The sequence below is a fragment of the Hemiscyllium ocellatum genome, chromosome 17, assembly GCF_020745735.1.
Source record: "Hemiscyllium ocellatum isolate sHemOce1 chromosome 17, sHemOce1.pat.X.cur, whole genome shotgun sequence".
Taxonomy (NCBI): Eukaryota; Metazoa; Chordata; class Chondrichthyes; order Orectolobiformes; family Hemiscylliidae; genus Hemiscyllium; species Hemiscyllium ocellatum.
In genome coordinates, this window is record NC_083417.1 from 34508897 (window position 1) to 34533295 (window position 24399).

Sequence of the window (24399 nt, forward strand, 5' to 3'; positions counted from 1 at the left end):
AACCACACAGTTGGGTATGAGGAATATAATAAGAGGGGCTGAGTATGCAGCCTTCCGGGCCACTAATGTGGAGGTGTTACCACCTATCCTTAGTAATTGTGGTCTCCAAGTCAGGAATTTAAGGATCCATTTAGAGTGGGGAGCAGAGTCTCTGAGTTTGGAGGTCAGTTTGGTTGGAATTATGGTGTTGAAGGCAGGGCTATAGTCTGTAAGTAGGAAACTGACATGGTATTGTGAACCTGTTCTGATGGTAGGCAATTATGTAGAGGATCAAGGCAGACTGGGAAACTGGAGTTGATGTGAGCCATGCCTAACCTCTCGAAGCTCTTCATAATGGTGAATGCCAGAGCCATCGGGTGGTAGTCATTGAGGTGCACTGCATGATTTTATTTTGGCAGCTGTATGATAGTGGTCATCTTGAAGCAGGTAGGAACCTCAGATTGTGTAAGGAGAGGTTAAAGACATCTGTGAATACACCCACCAGCTGGTATGCACAGGATCTGAGCACACAGTTGGGAACTCCATCTTGCCCCTTGCTGTCTGTGGGTTCGCTCTCAAGAAGGCTGATCTTATGTCTGCAGAGGTAACTGTGGATACAGGTACATCCAAAGTTATAGGGGCAGGTGACATCATTTCACTGACCTTGCATTCTAAACAAGCATAATATGCATTGAGTAAAAAATGAGGTCTGCAGATGCTGGAGACCATAGTTGAAAATGTGTTGCTGGTTAAAGCACAGCAGGTCAGGCAGCATCCAAGGAACAGGAAATTCGACGTTTCGGGCATAAGCCCTTCATCAGGAATGAGGAGAGGGTGCCAGGCAGGCTAAGATAAAAGGTAGGGAGGAGGTACTTGGGGAGGGGCGATGGAGATGTGATAGGTGGAAGGAGGTCAAGGTGAGGGTGATAGGCCGGAGTGGGGTGGGGGCGGAGAGGTTAGGAAAAAGATTGCAGGTTAGGAGGGCGGTGCTGAGTTGAGGGAACCAACTGAGACAAGGTGGGGGGAGGGGAAATGAGGAAACTGGAGAAATCTGAGTTCATCCCTTGTGGTTGGAGGGTTCCCAGGCGCAAGATGAGGCGCTCTTCCTCCAACCGTCGTGTTGTTATGTTTTGCCGGTGGAGGAGTCCAAGGACCTGCATGTCCTCGGTGGAGTGGGAGGGAGAATTAAAGTGTTGAGCCACGGGGTGGTTGGGTTGGTTGGTCTGGGCGTCCCTGAGGTGTTCTCTGAAGCGTTCCGCAAGTAAGCGGCCCGTCTCCCCAATGTAGAGGAGGCCACATCGGGTGCAGCGGATGCAATAGATGATGTGTGTGGAGGTACAGGTGAACTTGTGGCGGATATGGAAGGATCCCTTGGGGCCTTGGAGGGAAGTGAGGGAGGAGGTGTGGGCGCAAGTTTTACATTTCCTGCGGCTGCAGGGGAAGGTGCCGGGAGTGGAGGTTGGGTTGGTGGGGGGTGTGGACCTGACGAGGGAGTCACGAAGGGAGTGGTCTTTGTGGAACGCTGATAGGGGAGGGGAGGGAAATATATCCCTGGTGGTGGGGTCTGTTTGGAGGTGGCGGAAATGATGGTGGATGATACGTTGTATACGGAGGTTGGTGGGGTGGTAGGTGAGAACCAGTGGGGTTCTGTCTTGGTGGTGGTTGGAGGAGCGGGGCTCAAGGGCGGAGGAGCGGGAAGTGGAGGAGATGCGGTGGAGGGCATCGTCGATCACGTTTGGGGGGAATCTGCGGTCCTTGAAGAAGGAGGCCATCTGGACTGTGCGGTGTTGGAACTGGTCCTCCTGGGAGCAGATGCGGCGGAGACGAAGGAATTGGGAATATGGGATGGAGTTTTTACAGGGGGCAGGGTGGGAGGAGGTGTAGTCCAGATAGCTGTGGGAGTCAGTCGGTTTACAGTAGATGTCTGTGTTGAGTCGGTCGCCTGAGATAGAAATGAAAAGGTCTAGGAAGGGGAGGGAGGAGTCTGAGACAGTCCAGGTGAATTTGAGGTCGGGATGGAAGGTGTTAGTAAAGTTGATGAACTTTTGGTGGGGAGTTCTTGGACTAAAGGGGACAGAACCGTGTCAAGGTATGCGGAGATAATGCAATAATGTGTATTGAGCTCATCAGGGAGGGCTGAATTGTTGCCAACAAATCTGCTCACCTTCATCTACACTCAGCATTTTGGGAGGATATTAGATAAGGACTCAGAATAAATGGAAACTACAAATGGTTGTTCACTGTAATATTCAGTAGTGCTATCTTATTGTCTGTTGCCCTAGGTCATAACTAGCATTAACCATGGTGTTGTGCTTTATTTTTCCTTAAAACTCTTCTGAAAGAAATAATTGAATCATAATAAATCACTTTCTCTTCTGGTGCATTAAGAAAAGGCTACAAAATTACCTAGCTTTAATACTTAAAAATGCAGTGGAATCTCGATTCAGAAAGTGAATTGGAAAGAAAGACTTTCAAATACTTTAGTTAATGCAGATTTTGTAAGCCACAGTAAAACAACAGTATTCACAAAGACTTAGTTTTCTGCTTTCCCTATTCTCAATGTCAATTTTTAATCTAGTAGCTGGATTTCCAGACTTTCGGTGATGGTGTCATTAACAAGGGCAAGCAGCCAATCAAATTGGTGTATTCTATTAGCACCAGGAAATAAATGAACTGTTATTTTTAATCATTAATTTCACTTTCTAAACTTTGATCAAGGTAGGGTTAAAATATTAAATGTTGCAAAGACTTTGTAAAACAAAGTGACATTCTGCAAATATGAATAATAGTATTTTGAGGATAATACTTAAAAAGCCAGTCATGTATTCAACAATGTCTAACTTTCTCAATTTTTTTTCTCATATGAGGCTAATGGCCTAAAAGGATGACTTTTTATCGGTTCAGATAATTTTATTTGATTGTAATCTGGGGTGACAATAACATTGTATTCTATGAAAATGGAAAAAAAAGTCTCAGCAAATTGTGAATTTCATTGTGTAGAAACTTCTTACTCTGGCATGCACTACAGCAAGATGTTTGGTGAAGGTGATCTTGATTATCTCACCGCATCTTGTCTGCTTTTCTCAAATGGTGTGGTGAGTTTCTCACTAGGCAGTGGTAACTCCCAACTGATGATCATGACTGCTTGTTAAATGGCTTGTTAACAGCCCAATTCTTAGCAAATTCACCATGCAACCTAACTGTCACAGAAACATGATAAGGCAATCAGAATTCTGCGTAGGTCCTCCATGTGCTTGCTTCTGGAGATTCACGTTGGCCACAGACAAGCTGAAGAATCATCAGCACTAGTAGCATTTTAACCCTCTCCTATGCGCTATCACTGCAAGATCTTGGAAGGCACTATAAGGCTACACTGAGTACAGCTACTGCATCAGGAAAGGAACCCCTTAATTGTGTTTTACTTAGCAGCCTACCAGTACTACTCTCTTGTTCTCTCAGTTTACATTCAGGCCTTCAGCCTGTATAGCTTGCCTTGCATTGACATTTAGTACATAGCCAACCAAGCAAGTGCCTGTGCTGTGCAGCAGTCCCCAGTTTAAGGATATGTACACCTTGCTTTACTTCAGTCAGCCAGTCATTTGTCTCCATCGGGGCCAGTCTTGGGTTAGTGGGTGGAGTAATGCTGTCATGGGCAGGGTCATTTGTCCACCTGGTAGGGATCTGGACTAACTACATGGCTGTAGACTCTAGTGTTCTAATAGGCTGTGAATTTATGCTGTGGTTGCTTCCCCCCCCAGACTTTCAGCAATGAGGGCCTACCTGCTGCTGCTCTCTCTCTACATCTGCACAATGTCCCTTATAGCTGAGACCACCAGGTCGTCATCTGCTAGGAGTTTAGCAGGTAGCATTGAAGATGGCCTTCTGGTTCAAAGGTAGGTACATTACCACTGTGGCCCCAAAATTTTATGTTTCTTAGTTCAAAGCATCCTTTGGTATGATAGCATCTCAATCCTTCAATCAAAGGAAATATCTATGATACGTCTATGGAATAGCATGGACTTGAACTCGGACCTCCTTTTTTAGAGAGAGGGACATTAATATTATGCCCTCGAGCCCTTTACGTTGAGGCTTGATGACGCATTTCGCCTAATTCATGAATAATGCTAATCGTTACTATGCAAATGACGTGAAGTTTCATGAATAATGTATGAGTATGCAGATAAGCACATATCCCCGCTGGAGCGTGGCGGCTTCTCTTTAACAGACCGAGTGTTGTCATCATGGCGACAGGAGAGTACTGAGCGGTGAGGGTTTAGGCTGCTAACGTTCCCGCTTCCTTCCCTTTGATCGCTCCACATTCCCCGTTCTTTTCGACAATTATTTTGGTCTCGATGCGGCTGTGACCACAATGGCCGAGGTAACATCGCCGCTGATGGAGATGGAGGCGGGGAGGCGGGTTCCATGTGCGGCGGGGTTGCTGGCCGAAGCGAGCAGCCCGGGCCCCGGCGCCGCTCAGACGGTGGAGCCGCTCTCCCCGCAACCGAAGCCTGGCCCCGGATGCGGCTCGAGCTCGGCGGTTACAGGGAGAGGGGTGCGCGTCTTAAAGGTAACGTTCACAGTCTGGCTCCTGTTAATTGACCTCTGAAGAATGTAGGTTCTAATCACCTCCGTTTTGATTTATTTCAAGCGACGCTGTTCTTTCATTTCAGATGTTCAAATGAAAAGTTATCTATTGCGGCTAATTAGATTAGTATATTTACTGGAAATGTTTACTACATTAAAACATTGCGGTTTCAACGCAGCGGATTCCAGGTGATCAGTTTTTCCCTGTCTCTGTGCAGGATAAACGCAGTTTTTTTAAAAACCGTCACGGTACCTTTAACAGTTCATGCTTATCCTAATATGAGAAATACAAATGCGCTAAATGTGTACTTTTTTTAAAAAATTGCACATTGCAGTATCTCCAAAGCTAGTCTTTGTATTTATCCATTTCGCGTGCAAGTTACCATGATCTAAATCAGTTGCAGTAAAATGACCTGAAGGTGAACAGTTGTAAAATGCGTCTTTTTTTCCTGTTAGTTGCACCGTCCTTACATGTTGCTGTAATATCTTGTTCAACATTGAAAACCTGTAGGAACTACCAACGCCCAGATCATCAGAAACAAAGTGTCACGTAATGGGTGTTTCAGATGAATTAGCAATTTTTTTTCGTAATTCTATACCGTTAAGACATTTTAATGACATATTTTATTAATCAAGTGTTCCATATACGCCTGATGGCCTTCTAAAATGAGATAGCAAAAATGAAAGTGATGAGTCAAATTCGGTGCATGTTCTGTTCCATCAGCATTCCTTGTGACTTGACATGCTGACGGTTTCTTCTCACAAAGTCCGTGGTGGACAGGTTTGGAGTTAGGTTTGTTTACAGCTAGGAAATAGGCCTTTCGGCCCATAATGTCCGCTTTGGACATTACATATCCATCTATTCTAATAATATTTTCCAGTATTTGATTCTAAGCTTTAATGGCGTTTCAAGTGCTGATCTAAGTACTAGTTAAAGGTTCCTATCTTTACATCTTTTTAGATAAGGCGCTGTAGGTACCCACCGCCCCTCTGGCTGAATTTCGTTTTCGTCAAATTCCATCTAAACCACCTCCTCGCCTTAAAATTGTGACATCTGGTTATTGATCCCTTGACAATGGGAAAGGTATGCCACTGTCCACGCTGCTCAAACTTCATATGTATCTCAATCAGATTTCACCCCCCCCACATCTCTAAGGAACACAAGCAGGAGGCTGGAAGAACACAGCAAGCCAGACAGCATCAGGAGGTGAAGGGTTACACCCAAAATATGACTTCCCCATCTCCTTATGCTGTCTGGATTGCTGTATTCTTCCACCCTCCTTGTCTACCTTGGATTCTAGCATCTGCAGTTTTTTTTGATCTTTAAGGAAAATAACCCAGCTATTGCATAACTGAACTGCTGCAATCACATCCTTATATAATATGGCAATCAGAACTGCACACAGTACTCCAACTGTGGCCTGACTAACCTTGCACATGGCTTCATTTACATCTACTTGGAGAAGGCAGGAAAATGGGATTGAGAAACATGTTAGCCGTGATCAAATGGTGGAGCAGATTCAGTTGGCCATTGGGTGAATTTTACTGTTATATCTTAAAGTCTTGTGTGCAATGCCTTGAATAATAAAGACAAGTATGAGATTTTGGGGATTTGTAGCTTAGGTTGTCGGTTTGCTCGCTAAGCTGGTGGGTCTGGTTTCAGACATTTTGTCACCATGCTCGTGAGCCTCTGGCCAAGTGTTGCTATTTGTGTCTTGGTGTGTTGTGTGTGTGATATCAGATGTGTGATACTACATCTGGTTTTGTTTCAGAGAGGTTGGTAAATGGGGTCGAAATCTCTGTTTGTTAATGGAGTTCCGGTTTGAAAGGCAAGTGTCCTATGTGCCACCTGATCTATGTCATGCTGCCTTCAAGCATCTGTGGATATGCACATCAAGGCCGTTCACGTTCTCTGTATCTCCTAGGGTCCTATAATTCAATGGATATTTCCTTTGTTTTATTAAATTTTATAAGGATGCATCACTTCACACTTTCCAGGATAAATTTGATTTGTCACTGCTCAGCTCATCTGACAAGCCAGTTTTGTAACATAAAGCTTTCCTCCTTGCTATTTACTACTCCATCAATTTCCATGCCATCTGCAAATCAACTGATCAACCCTCTTCTATTCACGTCCAGATCGTTAATATATACAATGAACACCAAGGAACCCAGCGCCAAACACTGTGGCACACCTCAGGAATCAGTCTTCTAGTCACAAAACCAGCGTTTGTCCATCATTCTCTGTTAATTTTGGATCCAATTTGCCAAATTGCCCTGGAACCCTTGGGCTCTTAACTTTTTAACCAATACCTTGTCGACATAGACTTAAAAACGACTTGACCAGACCAACTGCTCACTACCCTTATCTACACACCTAGTCAACTCCTCTCTTCAGTCAGATTTCTAAACATGTTCTTCCATTTTCAAATCTACGTTGATAATCCTTGCCTCTCCAAGTGGAGATTTATTCTGTCCTTCAGGATATTTTCCAAGCGTTGCCCTACCGCAGATGTTCTACCACAGTTGAATAATGGTATTACATGAGTTGTCCTCTGGTCTCCTGGCATTACTCCTATTGGCAGAATGGATTTGAAAATTAACTCTCAGCATCTGCAGTCTCTTTCCCCTACCTCCCATAGCAGTCTGCAATGCATCACGTGGGCTTGAGGATTTATCCACTTTTTGAGCCTACCAAAATCAGCCCTTCCTCAGTGCTGATTCATTCAAGTATATCCCTGTCTCTGGTTTCTTTACCTGCACTATCTTTTATAATGAATATGGAAGAAAAGATCTTATTTAAAACCTTGGCCATCTTTTGTCTTTAGTAATGTTGGCTTTTTATTTGATTGTATAATACTGATTTATAAGAAGCTAGGATACTTAAGTTATTTGTTTAATCAACTCATTCAGACATGTTAAGACATTCCACCATGACAGGTGGGATTTTTATTTAATCATTCATAGGATGTGGGGTTTGCTTGTTGGCCAGTCTTTTATTTCTCATCCTTACCTACCCTTTAGACAGTAGGTCTTGATTTGCCTTTTTGAACTGCTGCAATTCATTTGGTGAAGATATGCCCACAATGATATTGGAATGGAGGTGCAGGGGACAAAGAGAGAGTAAGTTCCAGGGTTTTGACCTAGTGACAGTGAAGGACAGGTGCTATTCCTCCAAGTCACGATGGGAAGTGACTTGAAAGGGAGTCTGCAAGTGGTGGTGGTCCCATGTATCGGTTGCTCTTGTCCTTCTAAATAGTAGTAATTTTGGATTTGTAAGGTGTTGTCTAAGAAGCCTTGGTGAATACCTTCTGTCCCTGAGGTGGAACACTACCAGTGCAGCACAAAAGCCCTAAATTATTTTTATTCAACCTATGTGGATATCTTGATACAGATGGGACTTGAACCTGGATGTTCTGGCACCCAGGCAGGGGCACTGCCACTGTGTTAACAAGACCCCTTAAGTTAAATATACTTTAATCTTAACTTTTCTAATCAACCTGTTCAGAGATGTTATTTTACACATCTGGAGCAGGTGGCACTTGTACTCAGGCCTCCTAACTTGGTAGTCAGGACACTACCACTGCTCCACAAGAGCCCTTTAAGTCTGGTGCTGAATCCCAGCAACATTGACTAGTAGGAATCCACAAGATTTTGATAGCATAATCGCCATGCTCTAACTTTCTAAACTACCTGGCTGCCAATTACTTACTTTCTTTCTGAAGGATAGAAAGCAAGACGTGGTCCATGATTCATACTTTTTTAAAAAAATGTATATGTTGAAGCCCTTATTGTTTGGGAGAGAGGTGATGAGATGATTGTTGGAATAGCAAGGTGATTGGATTGAATCCAATGTGCTGAGTTTCATGAAAACTTAAGATGCGATTTAGAGTCATTGAGATGTGCAGCACGGAACTAGACTCTTCCATGCTGACCAGATATCCTGACCAGATCTAGTCTCATTTGCCAGCACTTGGCCCATACCCTCTCAACCCTTTCTATTCATATACTCATCCACATGCCTTTTAAATGCTGTAATTCTATAAGCGTCCACCACTTCCTCTGGCAGTTTATTCCATCCATGCACTACCTTCTGTATGAAAAAGTTGCCCCTTAGGTTCTTTTTAATTTTTTTCCCTCTCACCCTAAACCTATGCCCTCTAGTTCTGGAGTCTCCTTCCCCAGGGGAAAAAACCTTTCCTATTTATGCTATCCATGACCCTCGTGATGTTATAAACCTCTATAAGGTCATCCCTCTGCCTCCGCTTCAGGGAAAACAGCCCAGTCAATTCAGCCTCTCCCTATAGCTCAAATCCTCCCACCCTGGCATCATCCTTGTAAATCTTTTCTGAACCCTTTCAAGTTTCATGCCATCCTTCCAATAGGAGGGAGACCAAAAATGCACAGTATTCCAAAATTGTTATGAGTATTTTTAGGATTTGTTCTACCACTGAACATCTTAAGGTACTTTTGGTCAAAGTCTCAAGTTACTGTCTTGTGCCCTCATTTCTGTTTCTGCCCAGGCCCCTTGATCTAGGTGCTGTCTTTCTGTCTAACTGAACCAAGTGCAAACAATCAGCATGTTTTCTACCACTGTATTACATTTATAGGATTGGTGGTAACACAGTAAAGACAATAATGGTGCAGAAGTTTGAATAGTTGCAAATCAAGGGATTCATGGCATTGGAAAGAATGGCTTAAAATATCAACACTATACATCACTGACTTAATTCTGACAGGAATAAAATTTTGGATTTCTGAGGATTTGTGCAGGTGGTTGCAATATAAACTGGGATCCACTTACTGTCTGCTTTAACAGGCATTGAGATGGAATCTTGTCAACTGATGACTGAATAATCAACAGTTAAGTTACCTTTGACTGGTGAGATCACTAGAAAGTGGTAATTATGGATTGATCGTATGATTATTGGTTTCTCATATGATTGTCATAATATGACAATTGCACAACTACCAGTATTATCTCAGAAGTCACTCATTTTGGACAGAAAGTTGTGCTGTCACCTGTCCTCAGGTTGCAGTATTTGTCTAGCGATTGCTGAGCAGCTTAAAAGGCAACTTCTATGTCCTTGTAGACTGTAATATGCTTTGTATGTACTTCAATATAGGTCATTATGCCCTGGGTAATTTAAATGAGCATTGCCATCTGTTTCAGGAACCTTGTGGATAGATTAAAATTCTCTACAACTGGCAAATATTAGGCCATAATATTTATTGTTCTGCAGTGTTTAAACTTCAGTTTTACCAGAAATTAGATTAGTGTATCCAAAGGTATGTCTTGATCAATAAAAGTCCAGTTCTTTCAACCTCTAAAGAAATCTTGTAGGATTTCAGAATCTCAGGAATTTTTAATCCTACACTGACAATGAGATGTTATTTTATTGCTCTATAGTGCATTTTGGAAGTGCAGGTAACTTTTTTGATTGCCATCAAAGTTTCATTTTCCTCCAGTTTTTTTAAGTTTATTGGTTTGTGCGTGGGCAGAAAGACATTTCATTTTATAGCAGTGCTGTTTGCTTTATATAAAGCAATTAAATTTTTTCCATCCATAGATTAATTTCATGAAATAAAAATGAAATTTAGCAAGCCTACAGTATAAAATATACATTTTGATTCTGATGTCTGGCAGATACTGAAATGTTTCATTTATCAATGATATATAATCGTAACTTGAATCTTAGCTCTTGAATACTTTCTTTCTTACTATCATTGTCTCTCTAAATTCTGCTAGTACATTATTTTAGTTTTCAACTTTGTACATTTATTTCACCCCAGCATTAATACCTCCAGGTTCAATCACACAACTTTGCCACTTTCATCTTGAGTTTGAATCTTAGAAACCTGAGCTCCAAGTAGATTACTTGGATACATTCTTATGCATGTTATTAATCTTCTCTTTCATAGAGGAACATGAAGCGCAATGCCAGCAGGAGCTGCCTGGGAAAGAAGAGTAGTCTGGGTGTACGAGAGAAAGAATGGCTCAAAGGAGATGTAAGAAGAGGATGTATATATATTCATGGAAAAGAGATGGTGTCATCGAATGCTGCAACTTCCACCTCTTCCCAGGGTGCATTACTATCATCATTATCATGCTCGTCTTCATCATCATCTGGTCCGGACCTGCAGCTGGTACTCTGCAGTACTGAAACCACTACAACAGAGCTGTGTACTCAGGATAAGGATGATCTCTATCTGCAACTCCATGGTGATCTCATCAGGTAGAGAATCCTAAATCCAATATTTCTGTAGGATGATCATTAGACTTTTACACGTAAAATGCTGGCAGGTTATTCAAACGAATCCATTGATGGTGTTTGGCTAGTAAAATCTCAGACAAAAGTAATTTTGAGGAGAGATGGTTTTGTTAGGGGGTGGATGAAGGAAGAGTGGTGGGCGGAGTAAAAATTAAACAATGAGATACATTTGTGGCAAACAATGCTTTAAATTGCGTAAGTGTTTAACTTAAAATATATTCTTATTGTCTGAAACATTAGATTGGCACTTTCAAATGTAAGATGGCAGACTTTACATCCATAGTAGAGTTTGCAGTTTTTCTGGAAGTTGATGAAAGCTACTTTTGGTGCCTTGTTGCCTTTGAAAGTAACTGCACAGCCTCTTTAATATTACTGCACTACAGAAGGAGCTGCTAATGATAGACGTGCTGTGAATGTTTTCAAAACAAAAGGGTTAGTTTTCTCTTCCAAATGCACTTTGTAATTGCACCAGTGTGATTTCCCATTACTTTATAAATAACTCAAAATAAAACAGAAAAATTTAAAATGTCACTAAAATTTAGCCTTCTAATTGATATTCTGTGGTGTTTTAAGTGGGAATTGAAATCTGGTAAAGTTGGTAGGGTATGTAATAATTGATCTGTAGTTAAGTTGTCATCTTAAGGTCCTCCTTTCTTATCTTATTCTTACAATACCATAACTGCAATGAAATATTGTCAAGGAATCCTTGGCAACTTGAAGTACACCATCTACAAGATGCACTGCAGTAACTCAGGTTTTGTCAATACTACCTCCCAAATCTGCACTCTATCAGCTTAACAAACAAGGGCAACAGATCCATAGAAACATAATTTCCACCAAATTCCCCTCCAAGTTACAGAGCATTCTAATGTGTAAATGTATCAGTGTTCCTTCACTACATTTGACAAAATCCTGCAGATGCCTATATGATAGCATTGTGAGATGAACACTGGTGTGGACTGGTTAGACTGACTGTTGCATTCCTATGCTGTACATCCTGCATGGAGTGTACTGATTCAAGGATGCAGTTTTCCCACCATTTATGGGCATGTAGAGATGAGCAGTAATGCTGACTTTAGCAAGAATGCATTCTTCTTGTGAATTAATATATTTAGTGAAAAGATTATCATTACCCATTTGAACCATATTCTTTGAAGATCATTCACCAAGGCAATGAGAGGATTGTCTACTCTTCAGGTAGGGCCATTTGGATTTTGATGTCCTTCCAAGAATGCAGATCGGACCCACCGTTCATCCAAAATTTGATAACTTCAGTGGAACAGGAATCTGTTCAACACTTCAGTTGCAGATTATCGTTCTCAACTGCAATGATTAATAGCTTCTTTTATCTATGTTGAACATACTGTAGACAGTGTATAAAACATACAGAGGAAGACTCAGTGCTATAGACTCTGTTCCAGTCATCTCTGTTGTAAACTAGAAAACAATATTTGTTCACCAATAACCACTTAATTTCTCTGGTGAGGCAAATTTAGAAAAAATCTGAATCCATTTTGGGACAAAACAATTCTGGGAAGTTCCTCTTTGCCTCTTCAACAAATCCTGGCAAATCATGGTGGGAAGGAAGTATGTCATGAAAAACTGCACTGTATTTTGTATGAAACGCCATCAACATTTTGCTGAAATTGAAGTTTCTTTTGGAACACCTGTAGCAAATCTGCTTATTCTGAAAGTCAGTGACCCTCTGTAAAGAGCTTTTCAGTTTTCATTTTCCTAATTTATCTAGTTGATTTAGTCTCTGCCATTTTGAGTAATACAGATGTCCCCAAAGTCTCTGTTTTTCTGGAAATGAGGGCTGAGTTCTCTGAATCTGGGAAGATAACTAAGGATTTTATACTGAGAATTACTGGATGTGGTTTTGCTCACTGAGCTGGAAGATTCATTTTCTGACACTTTGTCACCATACTAGGTAACATCTTCAGTCAGCCTCCAGATGAAGCACTGCTGATGATTCCTGCTTTCTATTTATATGTTTGGGTTGGTGATGTCATTTCCTGTTCTTTTTCTCAGGGGGTGGTAAATGGGGTCTACCTCAATATGTTTGTTGATGGCATTCCATCTGGAACTCTGTTTCTAGGAATTCTCATGCACGTCTCTGTTTGACTTGTCCTAGAATGGATGTATTGTCCCAGTCCAAGTGGTGTCCTTCCTTATCGTGTGTAAGGATATGAGTGAGAGAGGGTCATGTCGTTTTGTGGCTAGTTGATGTTCATGTACCCTGGTGGCTAGTTTTCTGCCTGTTGTCCAATGTAGTGTTTGTTACAGTTCTTGCACGATATTTTGTAATTGAAATTGGTTTTGCTTGTTGTCTGTACAGTGTGTTTCAAGTTCATTAGCTGCTGTTTTAGTGTGTTGGTTTTGTGGGCTACCATGATGCCAAGGGGTCTGAGTAATCTGGCAGTCATTTCCGAGGTGTCTTTCTAGGGGAGAGTGGTTAGGGTTTCTGGACGCATTTTGTCTCCTTGTTTGGGTTTGTTGCTGAGAAATCGGTGGACTATGTTTATTGGGTACCCGTTCTTTTTGAATACACTGTATAAGTGATTTTCCTCTGCTCTGCGTAGTTCCTTTGTGCTGCAGTGTGTGTTGGCTCATTGAAATGTTCTGATGCAGCTTCATTTGTGGATGTTGGGATGATTGCTTCTGGAGTTCAATATTTGGTTTGTATGTCTTGTTTTCATGTAGATGCTGGTTTGAAGTTCCCCATTGACTGTTTGCTCTACTGTGATATCTAGGAATGGCAGTTTGTTGTTGTTTCCTCCTCTTTAGTGAATGTTATGCCAGTAAGGGTATTATTGATAGTCTTGAAAATTTCCTCTAATTTGTTTCGTTTAGTGATGACAAAGGTGTCATCCACGTAGCGGATCCAAAGTTTGAGTCTCTGCATTACTGTCTCTGCTAAGAACCCTGATATCGGAGGTCCATGGGTGTTCCATTGGTTTGTCTGTAGGTTTCGTTGTTGAAGGTGAATTTGGTGGTAAGGCAGAGGTACACTAGCTTGATGATACAGTCCTTGCTGATGAAATTAGTGGTGTTTGGTGTATGTGTCTTTGGGTCTTCTAATAGTGTGGTCAGTGTTTTCTTGGCCAGGTTGATGATGTTGATTGGTGTGAACACAGCCTTAACATTAAAGGAGATCATTATTTCATCCTCTTCTATGGTCTTTGGTCTTCAAAACAAATTCACCTATGCAGTGTATTCAAAAAGAATAGATACCTAATGAACACAGTCTGCTGATTTCTCAGCAACAAACCCAAACAAGCAGACAAAATGCACCCAGAAACCCCAGCCACTCTTCCCCTATATCAAAGGCATCTCAGAAATATTTGCCAGATTACTTAGACCACTTGGCAGCATGGAAGCCCACAAAACCCCTAACACACTAAAACAGCAGCTAATGAACTTGAAAGACCCTATACGGACAACAAGCAAAACTAATGTCATTTACAAAATACTGTGCAAGAACTGTAACAAACACTACACTGGATAAACAGGCAGAAAACTAGCCACCAAGATACATAAACATTAACTAACCACAAAATGACATGACCCTCTCTCACTAGTATCTTTACATACAGATAAGGAAGGACACCACTTGGACTGGGATAACAAATCCACCTTAGGACAAGCCAAACAGAGACATGCACGAGAATTTCTAGAAGCATGACATTCCAACCGGAACTCTATCAATAAATACATTTGATTTGGACCCGATGTAGCACTCCTGAGAAAAAAAATGGAAAATTACATCATAGGAAATGACATCACCACAGGAAGTGATATCACAAACCCAAAGATATAAGTAGAAAGCATGAATTATCAGCAGCGCTTCATCAGGAGGCTTGCTGAGGATGTTACCTACTATGGTGCCGAAGTATCTGAAAATGAACCTTACAGCTCAGCAAGCAAACCTACATCCAGACCCTCAACCTGAACTACAAATCTTCTCAAAACTAGCTCTTGGCCGTCTTCTGAACTCTTTCCAACACCTCCCAAAAGATGAGGGTATGGAGGCTAGATATTATTTTATAAAATGGACCAAACTAAAATTTTGTTTAAGTTTAACACTTTTTGCTTTATGATGGAGGGCTCTTATTATTGCTTCTTGATAATGAGTTTTTGTTTTGAGATTCATACTTTGAAAAACTTATGATCAGTTACCATTGGTGTTTTTATAATACAAATAGCAATCTGTTTACTTTTTCGTCTCTGGGAGTGTCTAGTTCTTTAGATTGGAAGATAGCAAGCTTAACTCCTTTTTAATCAAAAGGAGAAGAGACAGGAAGCAAAAAGCTAGAAGCCAGGTTCATAGGAAGGTGTTAGAAGTTGTTATTAAAGGTGTAGTACCAGGCCACTTGGGAAAAGTTCAAAGTAGGCGAAAGTGAGGACTGCAGATATTGGAGATCAGAGTCCAGATTAGAGTGGTGCTAGAAAAGCAGGTTAGGCAGCATCAGAGGAGCAGGAAAATCGACATTTCCTGCTGGTGAGAAGGCAGCTAAGAGTGCAATAGATGGGTGGAGGTGGGGCTGAAGGTGATAGGGTGGAGCGGATAAATGGGAAGGAAGATTGACAGATGGGACAGGTCATGAGGACGGTGCTGGGGTTGGAACTGGGGTGAGGGGAGGGGAAATGTGGAAACTGGTGAAGACCACATTGATGCCCTGGGGTTGAAGAGTTCTGATGCGGAAGATGAAGCTTTCTTCCTCCAGGTGTCGGGTGGTGGAGTGGCAGTGGAACATATGTTTGAGACACCACCCGTGCCCTCCATCTCCTCCAAGACATCTGTTTCCCTGGCCTCCAACACCTCATCTACACCATGGACATCCAATCCCTCTACCCTCCATCCGCTATGACCAGGGCCTCCAAGCCCTCCGTTTCTTCCTCGTTTGGATGAACTGGTCCTCACCCTTAACAATTTCTCCCACTTCTTCCAGACGAAAGGGATAGCCATGGGTACCCGCATGGGCCCCAGCTATGCCTGTCTCTTTGGCTACGTGGAACAGTCCATCTTCCATAGTTACACCGGCACCACGCCCCACCTCTTCCTCCATTACATTGATGACTGCATCGGCGCCACCTCCTGCTTCTGCGAGGAGGTTGAGCAGATCATCAACTTCACCAACACATTCCACCCTGATTTTAAATTCACCTGGACCATCTTTGACACTTTCCTGCTCTGCCTGGACCTTTTCATCTCTATCAATGAAGACCAACTCAATGCTGTCATTTTTTACAAACCCACTGACTCCCACAGCTACCTGGATTACACCTCTTTCCACCCTACCTCCTGCAAAAATACTATCCCGTATTCCCAATACTTACGCCTTTGCCGTATCTGCTCCCAGGAGGACCAGTTCCACCACAGAACACACCAGATGGCCTCCTCCTTTAAAGACTGCAATTTCCCTTCTCACGCGGTTGAATATGTCCTCCAACGCTGACATTCTGCCACCTACAAATGCTCCCCACCACCAGGGATATATTTCCCTCCCCACCCCTATCTGCTTTCCGCAAAGACTGTTCCCTCCGTGACCACCTGGTCAGGTCCATGGACCCCACCCCCCTCAAAACAACCCACCCACACCTCCTGGCAGCTTCCCCTGCTACCACAGGAATTGCAAAACCTGTGCTCACACCTCTCCCGTCACCTCCATCCAAAGCCCCAAAGAAGCCTTCCACATCCACTAAAGTTTCACCTGCATGTCCACAAATGTCATTTATTGTATCTGTTGCTCCTGATGGGGTCTCCTCTACGTTGGGGAGACTGGATGCCTTCTCGCAGAGTGCTTTAGGGAACATCTCCAGGACACCTGCACCAAGCAGCTCCATCGCCCGTGGCTGAAAATTTCAACCCCGCTTACTCTGCCGAGGACATTGCAGGTCCTGGGCTGCCTCCACCAGTACTCCCTCACCACCCTTTGCTTGGAGGAAACACGCCTCATCTTCCACATTGACACCCTGGGTTGAAGTGTTCCAATGTGGTCAGTTTCTTAATTCTGCCTCCACCCCACCCGCCCCCAACCTTACTCCAGTTCCAACATACCAGCTCAGCACCATCACCATGACCTGTGCAACCTGCCAATCTCCCTTCCCACCTATCTGCTCCACTCTCCTCTCTGACCTATCATCTTCATCCCCACTCCCATCCACCTATTGTACTCTTTTGCTATCTTCTCCCCCCCCCCCCCCCACCCCCCAACTCCCATCTCTCCAACCCAGAGGCTCCCTGCCTCATTCCTGATGAAGGGCTTTTGCCTGAAACGTCAATTTTCCTGCTCCTTGGGTACTGCCTGACCTGCTGCGCTTTTCCAGCGCCACTGTAATCCTGAAAAGTTCAAACTAATCAGACAGAGTCAACATGGTTTTGTTAAAGGGAAATCATATTGAAACAAATTTGTTGCAGTACTTTTGAGGGAGAAACATGCTATGAATGAAGGAATGGATATATTGTACTTAGATATCCAGAAAGCATTTGATAAGGTGCCACATTAACAGTTATTGCAGAAAGTAAAATCTCATAGTTCAGAGAGTTTACTTATTGGTATGGATGGATGATTGACTAGCTAATGGAAAGTTGCCCAAGTAGTTTATTTCCTGTTTGGCATGATGTGACAAATGTGCATAACAAGGTTAAGTGTTGGAACCAAACCTTTTTTATACTGTTTTTTGAAGACTTGGATGAGGGATCCAAAGATATAATTGCAAAATTTGCTGATTACCTAAAAATAGGTAGAAATTGTGAAAAGGACGAAAGGAGGCTACAAAATGATGTACATAGTTTGAGATCTGGAAAATGTATAATGTGAGAGGATGTGAAAATATCTGGAAAACTTAAAAATTATCTAAAACGGTGAGAGCTTGCAGAGAGACCTGTGTCCCATTACATGAATTCTAAAAAGTTCGTATGCAAATACAGGAAGTAATTAGGAAAGCAAATAAAAGTTATTGTGAGATAATTGAAGTAGGAAGACTGTGCTTCAATTATAGGGGTACTGATGAGATAGTGTCTGGAGTATTGTGCACAATATTGGTTGTCATCTTTAAGGAAAGCGGTAAATACATTGGAAGCAATTTAGGGAAGGTTTCCTTGACTAATACCTGAAATGGACAGGTTACCTTATGAGGAAAGGTTGGACAGGCTAGGCTTGTATCTGCTGGGGTTCAGAGTGAGAAATGACTTGTTTGAAACACATGAGATCCTGAAGGCCCTTGATAGGGTTGATGTGGAAAGGATGTTTCCTCTTGTGGGACTATCTAGAATTATGGTTGGCCATTTAAGACAGATGAGGCAAAATGATTCTTCTCTGAGGGTATGAGCAAGGGGTGAAACACAATTAGAGGCAGGTAGGAATGTGGGATAATCAGATCGGTCATGATCTTACTGAATGGCAGGTTTGCTTGACAAAGTGGCTGAGTGGGAGAAAGTGAGGACTGCAGATGCTGGAGATAAGAGTCAAAAAGTGTGGTGTTGAAAAAGCACAGCCAGTCAGGCAGTACCCAAGGAGCAGGAGAGTCCATGTTTCAAGTGTAAGCTCTTCATTATTCAGGCTATTTATACTTTGAATTATTTAAAACCCACCTTAGTTTCCCAAACTATACATTTAGTAACGGTCAGCCTGCCCAACATTTGGGAGCTAGATATCAATGATGTAAATTATTAGGTGTTTCTTGAATTCGTAGTGCAGGTTGTTCTGTGATAATGCACATTTCGTTAATGTGAATTCGCTGTAACACAACTGACGAACTGGGGACACTGTTTCTAAAGTGTGAACTTTTAAAACATGTGTTGGCTGTAATGTGATTATGTCACCAACACTTCAAATGCTGTTTCTAAAGTGCAATTTTTCTATAATGCAGCGTTGCACAAGGATGCAACATCACATTATTAGAAGAACTACTTGTAGCCTTTTCCCCTGGATGTTCTTCAGTATTCTGCAGTCCTAATCATAATCTGGGTTTCTGTCCCTCTCACAATAACTTTGTCTTCTTGCATCCAGGTTGACTACTTAATCAGTCCTAACATTGCTGATCTACTACGGATATTACTTTAGTGTGGTTAGCAACTTGACTTATTCTACTTCGATTTTTATTATCTATTTGTTTATGACATGTCTTGTCTTATTTTTAACAACCCTCAAGGTTATTTTGTTTATCATTTTTCTCCCTTATCCTCTGTTCGCTGCCTTCAAGGTTCATTTGCTTATTACCATTTTGGTGGAATCTTGTCTGATGGTTCAAAGGTACTGCTTATCTGTCTTCATGCTATTGAGTCATTCAATGAATGCAGACTTCACACTCTGGTAGTTAACTTTGGTAAGGCAGTTATTTCGGGATAATCACACTATTTGGTGATTATAACTCAGTGTACAATGCCAATACTCCACCTTGTAGCAATAATGCAACTAACCATTCTAATTTTGACTGGAGTCATTGGAAATAAAAGCAGGAATTTAATTTTCAAAAATGTTTTAAGAATGAACAAGTAGTAGTTTATTTGTAATTTGGATTTCCCAAATGACTTGTTTTATTCTCCTAGCCCTTTGCTGTCTTGCATGAATTTTTTTCTTTAATGTTCTCCTCTGGTATATTTATTCCAATTAAATTTTTGAATGAAAATTTGACTTTTCTGCTTCTTACCTTTTTTTTATTTTACTCTGTTATATTTAGTTCATTGTCCCATAGTTATTTTACACTTCTCCATGCTAAATGTCATCAGTTCCTTTTAATTCACTTATGTAAAAGTTTGTTATGATGCATTAAACTCATTATTTTTGCCTCCAAATATATTCTAACATGATTTTGCTAAATACACTAGCCTTGAAATCATACTTTTGAAAATGCAGAGTTCTCGAACACTGGCCTCCAAGCAGCTCTCTTTCTTTCTCCAGTCTTTAAGAAATTTATGTCGGTTATTCAGTGCCTCTTTTTATGAAATAAAAGACCAGTTTTCTGTTCTATCTTTTCCTATTATGTGACCCTACAGTAGCTATTAATTTTGTTATTTTTGATAATCAAATTATATCAAATCAATTTAAGCAATGTTTTTGGAAGCTAATAGGTCCTCAAGCATGACCCCTCTTCTGTAATCTTGCTGAATGTGTGCTTTAAATAAATTAAACTTTTCAAGTGCTTGCCCATGGAAAATCAAGATTGGTATTAGATTTTCTGTAATACATGTTAATCTTACTGGTTTTTAAGTTTTTTTTAAAAAACTGTTTAAGTCTGGAAATCTCCACAGATCTATGAAAGCAAAATTTTATAATTTGATAAATGTTGGACTTTTTTTTGTTTAAAATTTTTGTTTGCTTGGAATGTGGTATTTTCCTGGTTGGCTTACTAGGATATTTCAGAGAGCAGTTAAGAGGCCGCCATAATGTTGTGGGTTTGGAGTCGCATGTAGCCAAACCAGGTAAAGATGACAGATCTTCCATTGATGATATCAATCAATCATTGCTGAGATCAGTTTTAAATACATTTTAAATTTCATCAGCTGCCATATGGGTTTTGAACTCATGTTCCTGGAGGATTAGCCTGGATCTCGGCATTACTACGTTACCTCCACCATTCCAAGCTCCCCTCCCCACCCCAAAAAAAACAAAAAAATTTCCATGGTCCAGATATTTCTGTTGTTGCAATTGTATTACTTTGTTCTTTTACATGCTGTCTTGTTCTTCCTCTGTTATCAATGGAAAGTGAGTGTATTGGATATTTTCTCACTTCATGCTGTGATGTCACTTGTTTTTAAGCTGTTTGTCCTTGGATTCTAAGTTTTAAACTGTCACATTGTTCACTAATAATTCTTTTCATCGTGGCAATTGCATTTGTGATTTATGAAGTTTTTATTTTACAAACTAGATATTAAGTTGCATATAAGCCTTAGACAGGTAAATACTTTCACACCAAGGAAATTTTGAATACAATTTAGCTTGCAAGAGGTGCCTGTTGTATGAACTAAAGATGATCTAGCCTATAAATAGGTTTATGGAATGTAAGATTAGGAACAGAACCTATTATTATTTTTAACTTTTAATATTAGATCAGAGATTTTTTTTCTGTTGCAAGTTGAAAAGGCTTAATAGCTTCCCCATTGCAAATTGCTGTGATTATCTGGTATTTCAAGTTAATAACTTTCATTGGTACACTATAAAATAGATTGACAGAAATGGGTCCCAGCAGCACTGCCTCTGCTAATATGCATATTACTCGTTTCACCCATTTGTGCTCCCCATTTTGAAAGTCACCAAACTTTAGTTGTGAATAATTAGAATAGAGAAAGGCGAGTGCATAGGAACAGAGAGCAGCACATGCCCTTTCGCTCATGATGTTGTGCCGAACATTAATCTTGATCTAAGATCAACCTAACCTATACACACCTCAATTTGCTGCCGTCCATTCGCTTGTCCAGCAGTCGCTTAAATGTCCCTAATGTCTTTGACTCTACTACTACCTCTGGCAGTGCATTCCATGCACCCACCACTCTGAGTAAAGAACCTATATATGACATCTCTCCTATGCCTTCCTCCAATCACCTTATAACTTTGACTCCTCATGACAGCCATTTCTGCTCTGGGCAAGGCCCTGTGTATCAATTCTATCTATGCCTCTCATTACTTTGTACAACCCCTATCGATTCACTTCTCTCCTTCCTCCTCTCTAGTGAGAAAAGCCCTAGCTCACTCAACCTCTTTCTTTATAAGACAAGTCCTCCAATCCAGGTAGCATCCTGGTAGATCTCCTCTGCACCCTTTCTCAAAGCGTCTACTTCCTTCCTATAATGGGGTGACCAGATCTGGACACAGTATTCTGAGTGTGGTCTAACCACGGTTTTATAAGCTGCAGCAAAACCCTGCAGTTTATAAACTTGATTGCCCTGTCAATGAAAGCCAAAACACTATACACCACCTTAACAATCCTATCAACTTGGAATAGTTGGAGAAAATTAGTAATAATGAGCAACAGTTAGAGTCAGAGATATATAGCATGGAAACAGACCCTTCGGTCCAACTCATCCATGCTGACCAGTCAACCAGATATCATAAATTAGTCTAGTCTCATTTGCCAGTACTTGGCCCATATTCCCCTCAACCCTATTCATATACCCTACTGATGCCTTTTAAATGTTATAGTTTAACAGCGTCCACCATTTCCTCTGGCAGCTCATTCCATACATGCACTACCCTTTGCATTAAAAAAAAAGTTGTCCCTTGGGTACCTTTTAAACCTTTGCCATCTCGCCTTAAACCTATGCCCTCTAGTTTTGGAGTCCTCCACCTTGTCTATTTACCTTATCTGTGCCCCTCAGTCTGTGACACTCCAGGGAAAACAACCCCAGTCTATTCAACCTCTCCCTATAGCTCAAACCCTGGCAATGTAAATCTTATCTGAACCCTTATCAAGAGGAGGGAGATCAGAAATGCGCACAGTATTCCAACAGGGGCCTAATCAATGTCCTGTACAGCCGTCTATATTCAATGCACTAAAATTCATAAACCTCTGATTGAAAAATTTCTCCTTACCTTTGACCTAACTAGTGATCCCCTTCCCTTAGAGTATGCCCCCTATTCTGTCCAACCAGGGAAACATCTCTTAGCACTTACCTTATCAAGCCCTTCAAAAATGTTATATACTTCAATAAGGTTACATCTCAAGTCTGATGAGTCATTGAAACATTAGCTTGCTCTGTCCATGGATGTTACCTGACCCGCTGTGATCTCCAGAGTTTTTTTCTTTTATTCAACTTTAAATTCTGAAGGTGGTCACAAGTTAGCATTTGGGGAATGTTTTTGCTGGTGCAGTTTTTCACTGTTCATAATTATTTTTACTTTGTTACAGTTCTCCTTTATGCAGTTGCCTTTGATCTTGCCAGTTTGTTAACATTGCCTCCTCCATTTTCTGTTATAATGTTGATTGCTGCCTTTGGCTGAATGCTGTTGGGAAGAATCACTGTCCTGGGGATTATTTTTATGTGCTTCTGATATTTGTTCTTGTAGTATACAAATTTATCTCTTCTCAAAGCTAGAAATCTGGTTATACTTTGGTACAGTCCAATATCTTCAATTTCCCCATCTGTGTGCTCGCATTTCTGAATGGAATTTCTGCATTGAATTCCATTACGTTCCATGATATTATCCTTATTCTTTCAAAGTTTGATTGTTTCATAAGCTGTCAATAGATATTCTTTTCATGAATCCTATCCATGAAAGTTAACAATTTGTCCAAATCTTCATCCATGTTATCATCAGGTTTTATTTTTAAAAAAACTTCACTTTTATCATGCTCTTGTATGGAAAGAAAGTGCAAAGGCCATACCTTGCGTGCTCTTTGGTAAAGAAGTAACCAGCAGCATGTTGATGTTGTAATTTAATTCTTCTATTGGTCATCAAGCGCATTTACATGAAACAAGTAGATTATTGTATCTCGAAACATTACATTTTGATTCAACCGTCCTCTACCACCAATGTTATCCTTTGAAGTATAACTGCATTTAAGCAGGTTCCAAGTATATACTTTTATATGAGAATTTTATTTCAGATAGCTATTTACTAAATGGTGAATAATGCAAGTATGCTTTGCATACAACCAAACACCTTGCAAATATGTAATTCTGCAATTCTGCTGTATAGTTGAATCCTGTAATCCTGAACGTTTTGAAACCTTGAAAAATACAGTTAATATTTGGGAATTTGCTGATTGCAGAATCTTGGGTCCAAGTTGAAGCTTGTCATTTGCACAAATCTTTGCAGCCTTCCAAATGTGCTGTATAGCATGTGGAATACCTCTTAATGGTTCTTCTACCTTAACAGTTTTATGGCTTGGATGTGTTTTGTAAGCACTGTAATGCAGGTTGTTACAATTCTTGGCTTTAAATGTAGCAAAGTTGTGCACTTGTAATTTCAGAACCCGTCTTATTAAAGGAATAAAATCAACTATGGCAGACTAGCGGTCTAAAGTAATATTTAACATGTTAAAATTTACTGTTGATGTGATTAATACAGTAGAAATGTTTCTGTGAAAGACTTTGAAAATTCTGTCAATATAAAATCTCACCATATTACATCAGCTTTGGTTGAGATTCTTTTGTGTTTTGGTATGTCTTAAAAATGTCAGCAATATGCCATTTTAAATTTGTTGATTGATAAGTTAGTTGCAGAAAAGGAATGCAGTTTAGCCTATATTAACATCTTTTTAGTTCTTGAATTATTCTCAGGTTTTACCACAGCTATATTTACAAGCCAATTTTAAGCATTGAGACTCTGTGAAGATAAACTTCTGTGATATCAGCCCTAAACTAGTTTGCACTTGTGACCGTTGTTGTATACTTTTTTAATTTAAATTGATTCTGCGCTGTTTACTGATATACATACATTTCTGATGTTTTGTTTCAAATCTGAAAAGCCAGTTTGCCCATCATTTGCTTAGCTCACTTCCATATCTGTGGAATCATCCTTCCAAATCTTGGTGGTATTGTTTGTTTCTTGGAGACCACAGCTGCATAGACAACCTAAGGTGCAGTTTGATCAGTAATCTTTACTGAGTTGTATTCTGC

The 24399-nt window shown here is 40.8% G+C and overlaps 1 protein-coding gene across 1 annotated transcript in view; it reads left to right on the plus strand.

Annotated features, from left to right (window-relative positions):
- The first annotated feature begins 4414 nt into the window (after positions 1 to 4414).
- The window catches only part of LOC132823692 (PH domain leucine-rich repeat-containing protein phosphatase 2-like), a 141748-nt gene continuing 121763 nt past the window's right edge, over positions 4415 to 24399 (plus strand). The window contains exons 1-2 of the mRNA XM_060837659.1: positions 4415 to 4546; positions 10486 to 10799. Coding sequence (XP_060693642.1) covers positions 10492 to 10799 — 308 coding nt within the window. The 5' untranslated portion in view covers positions 4415 to 4546; positions 10486 to 10491. The remainder of the gene's footprint in view (positions 4547 to 10485; positions 10800 to 24399) is intronic.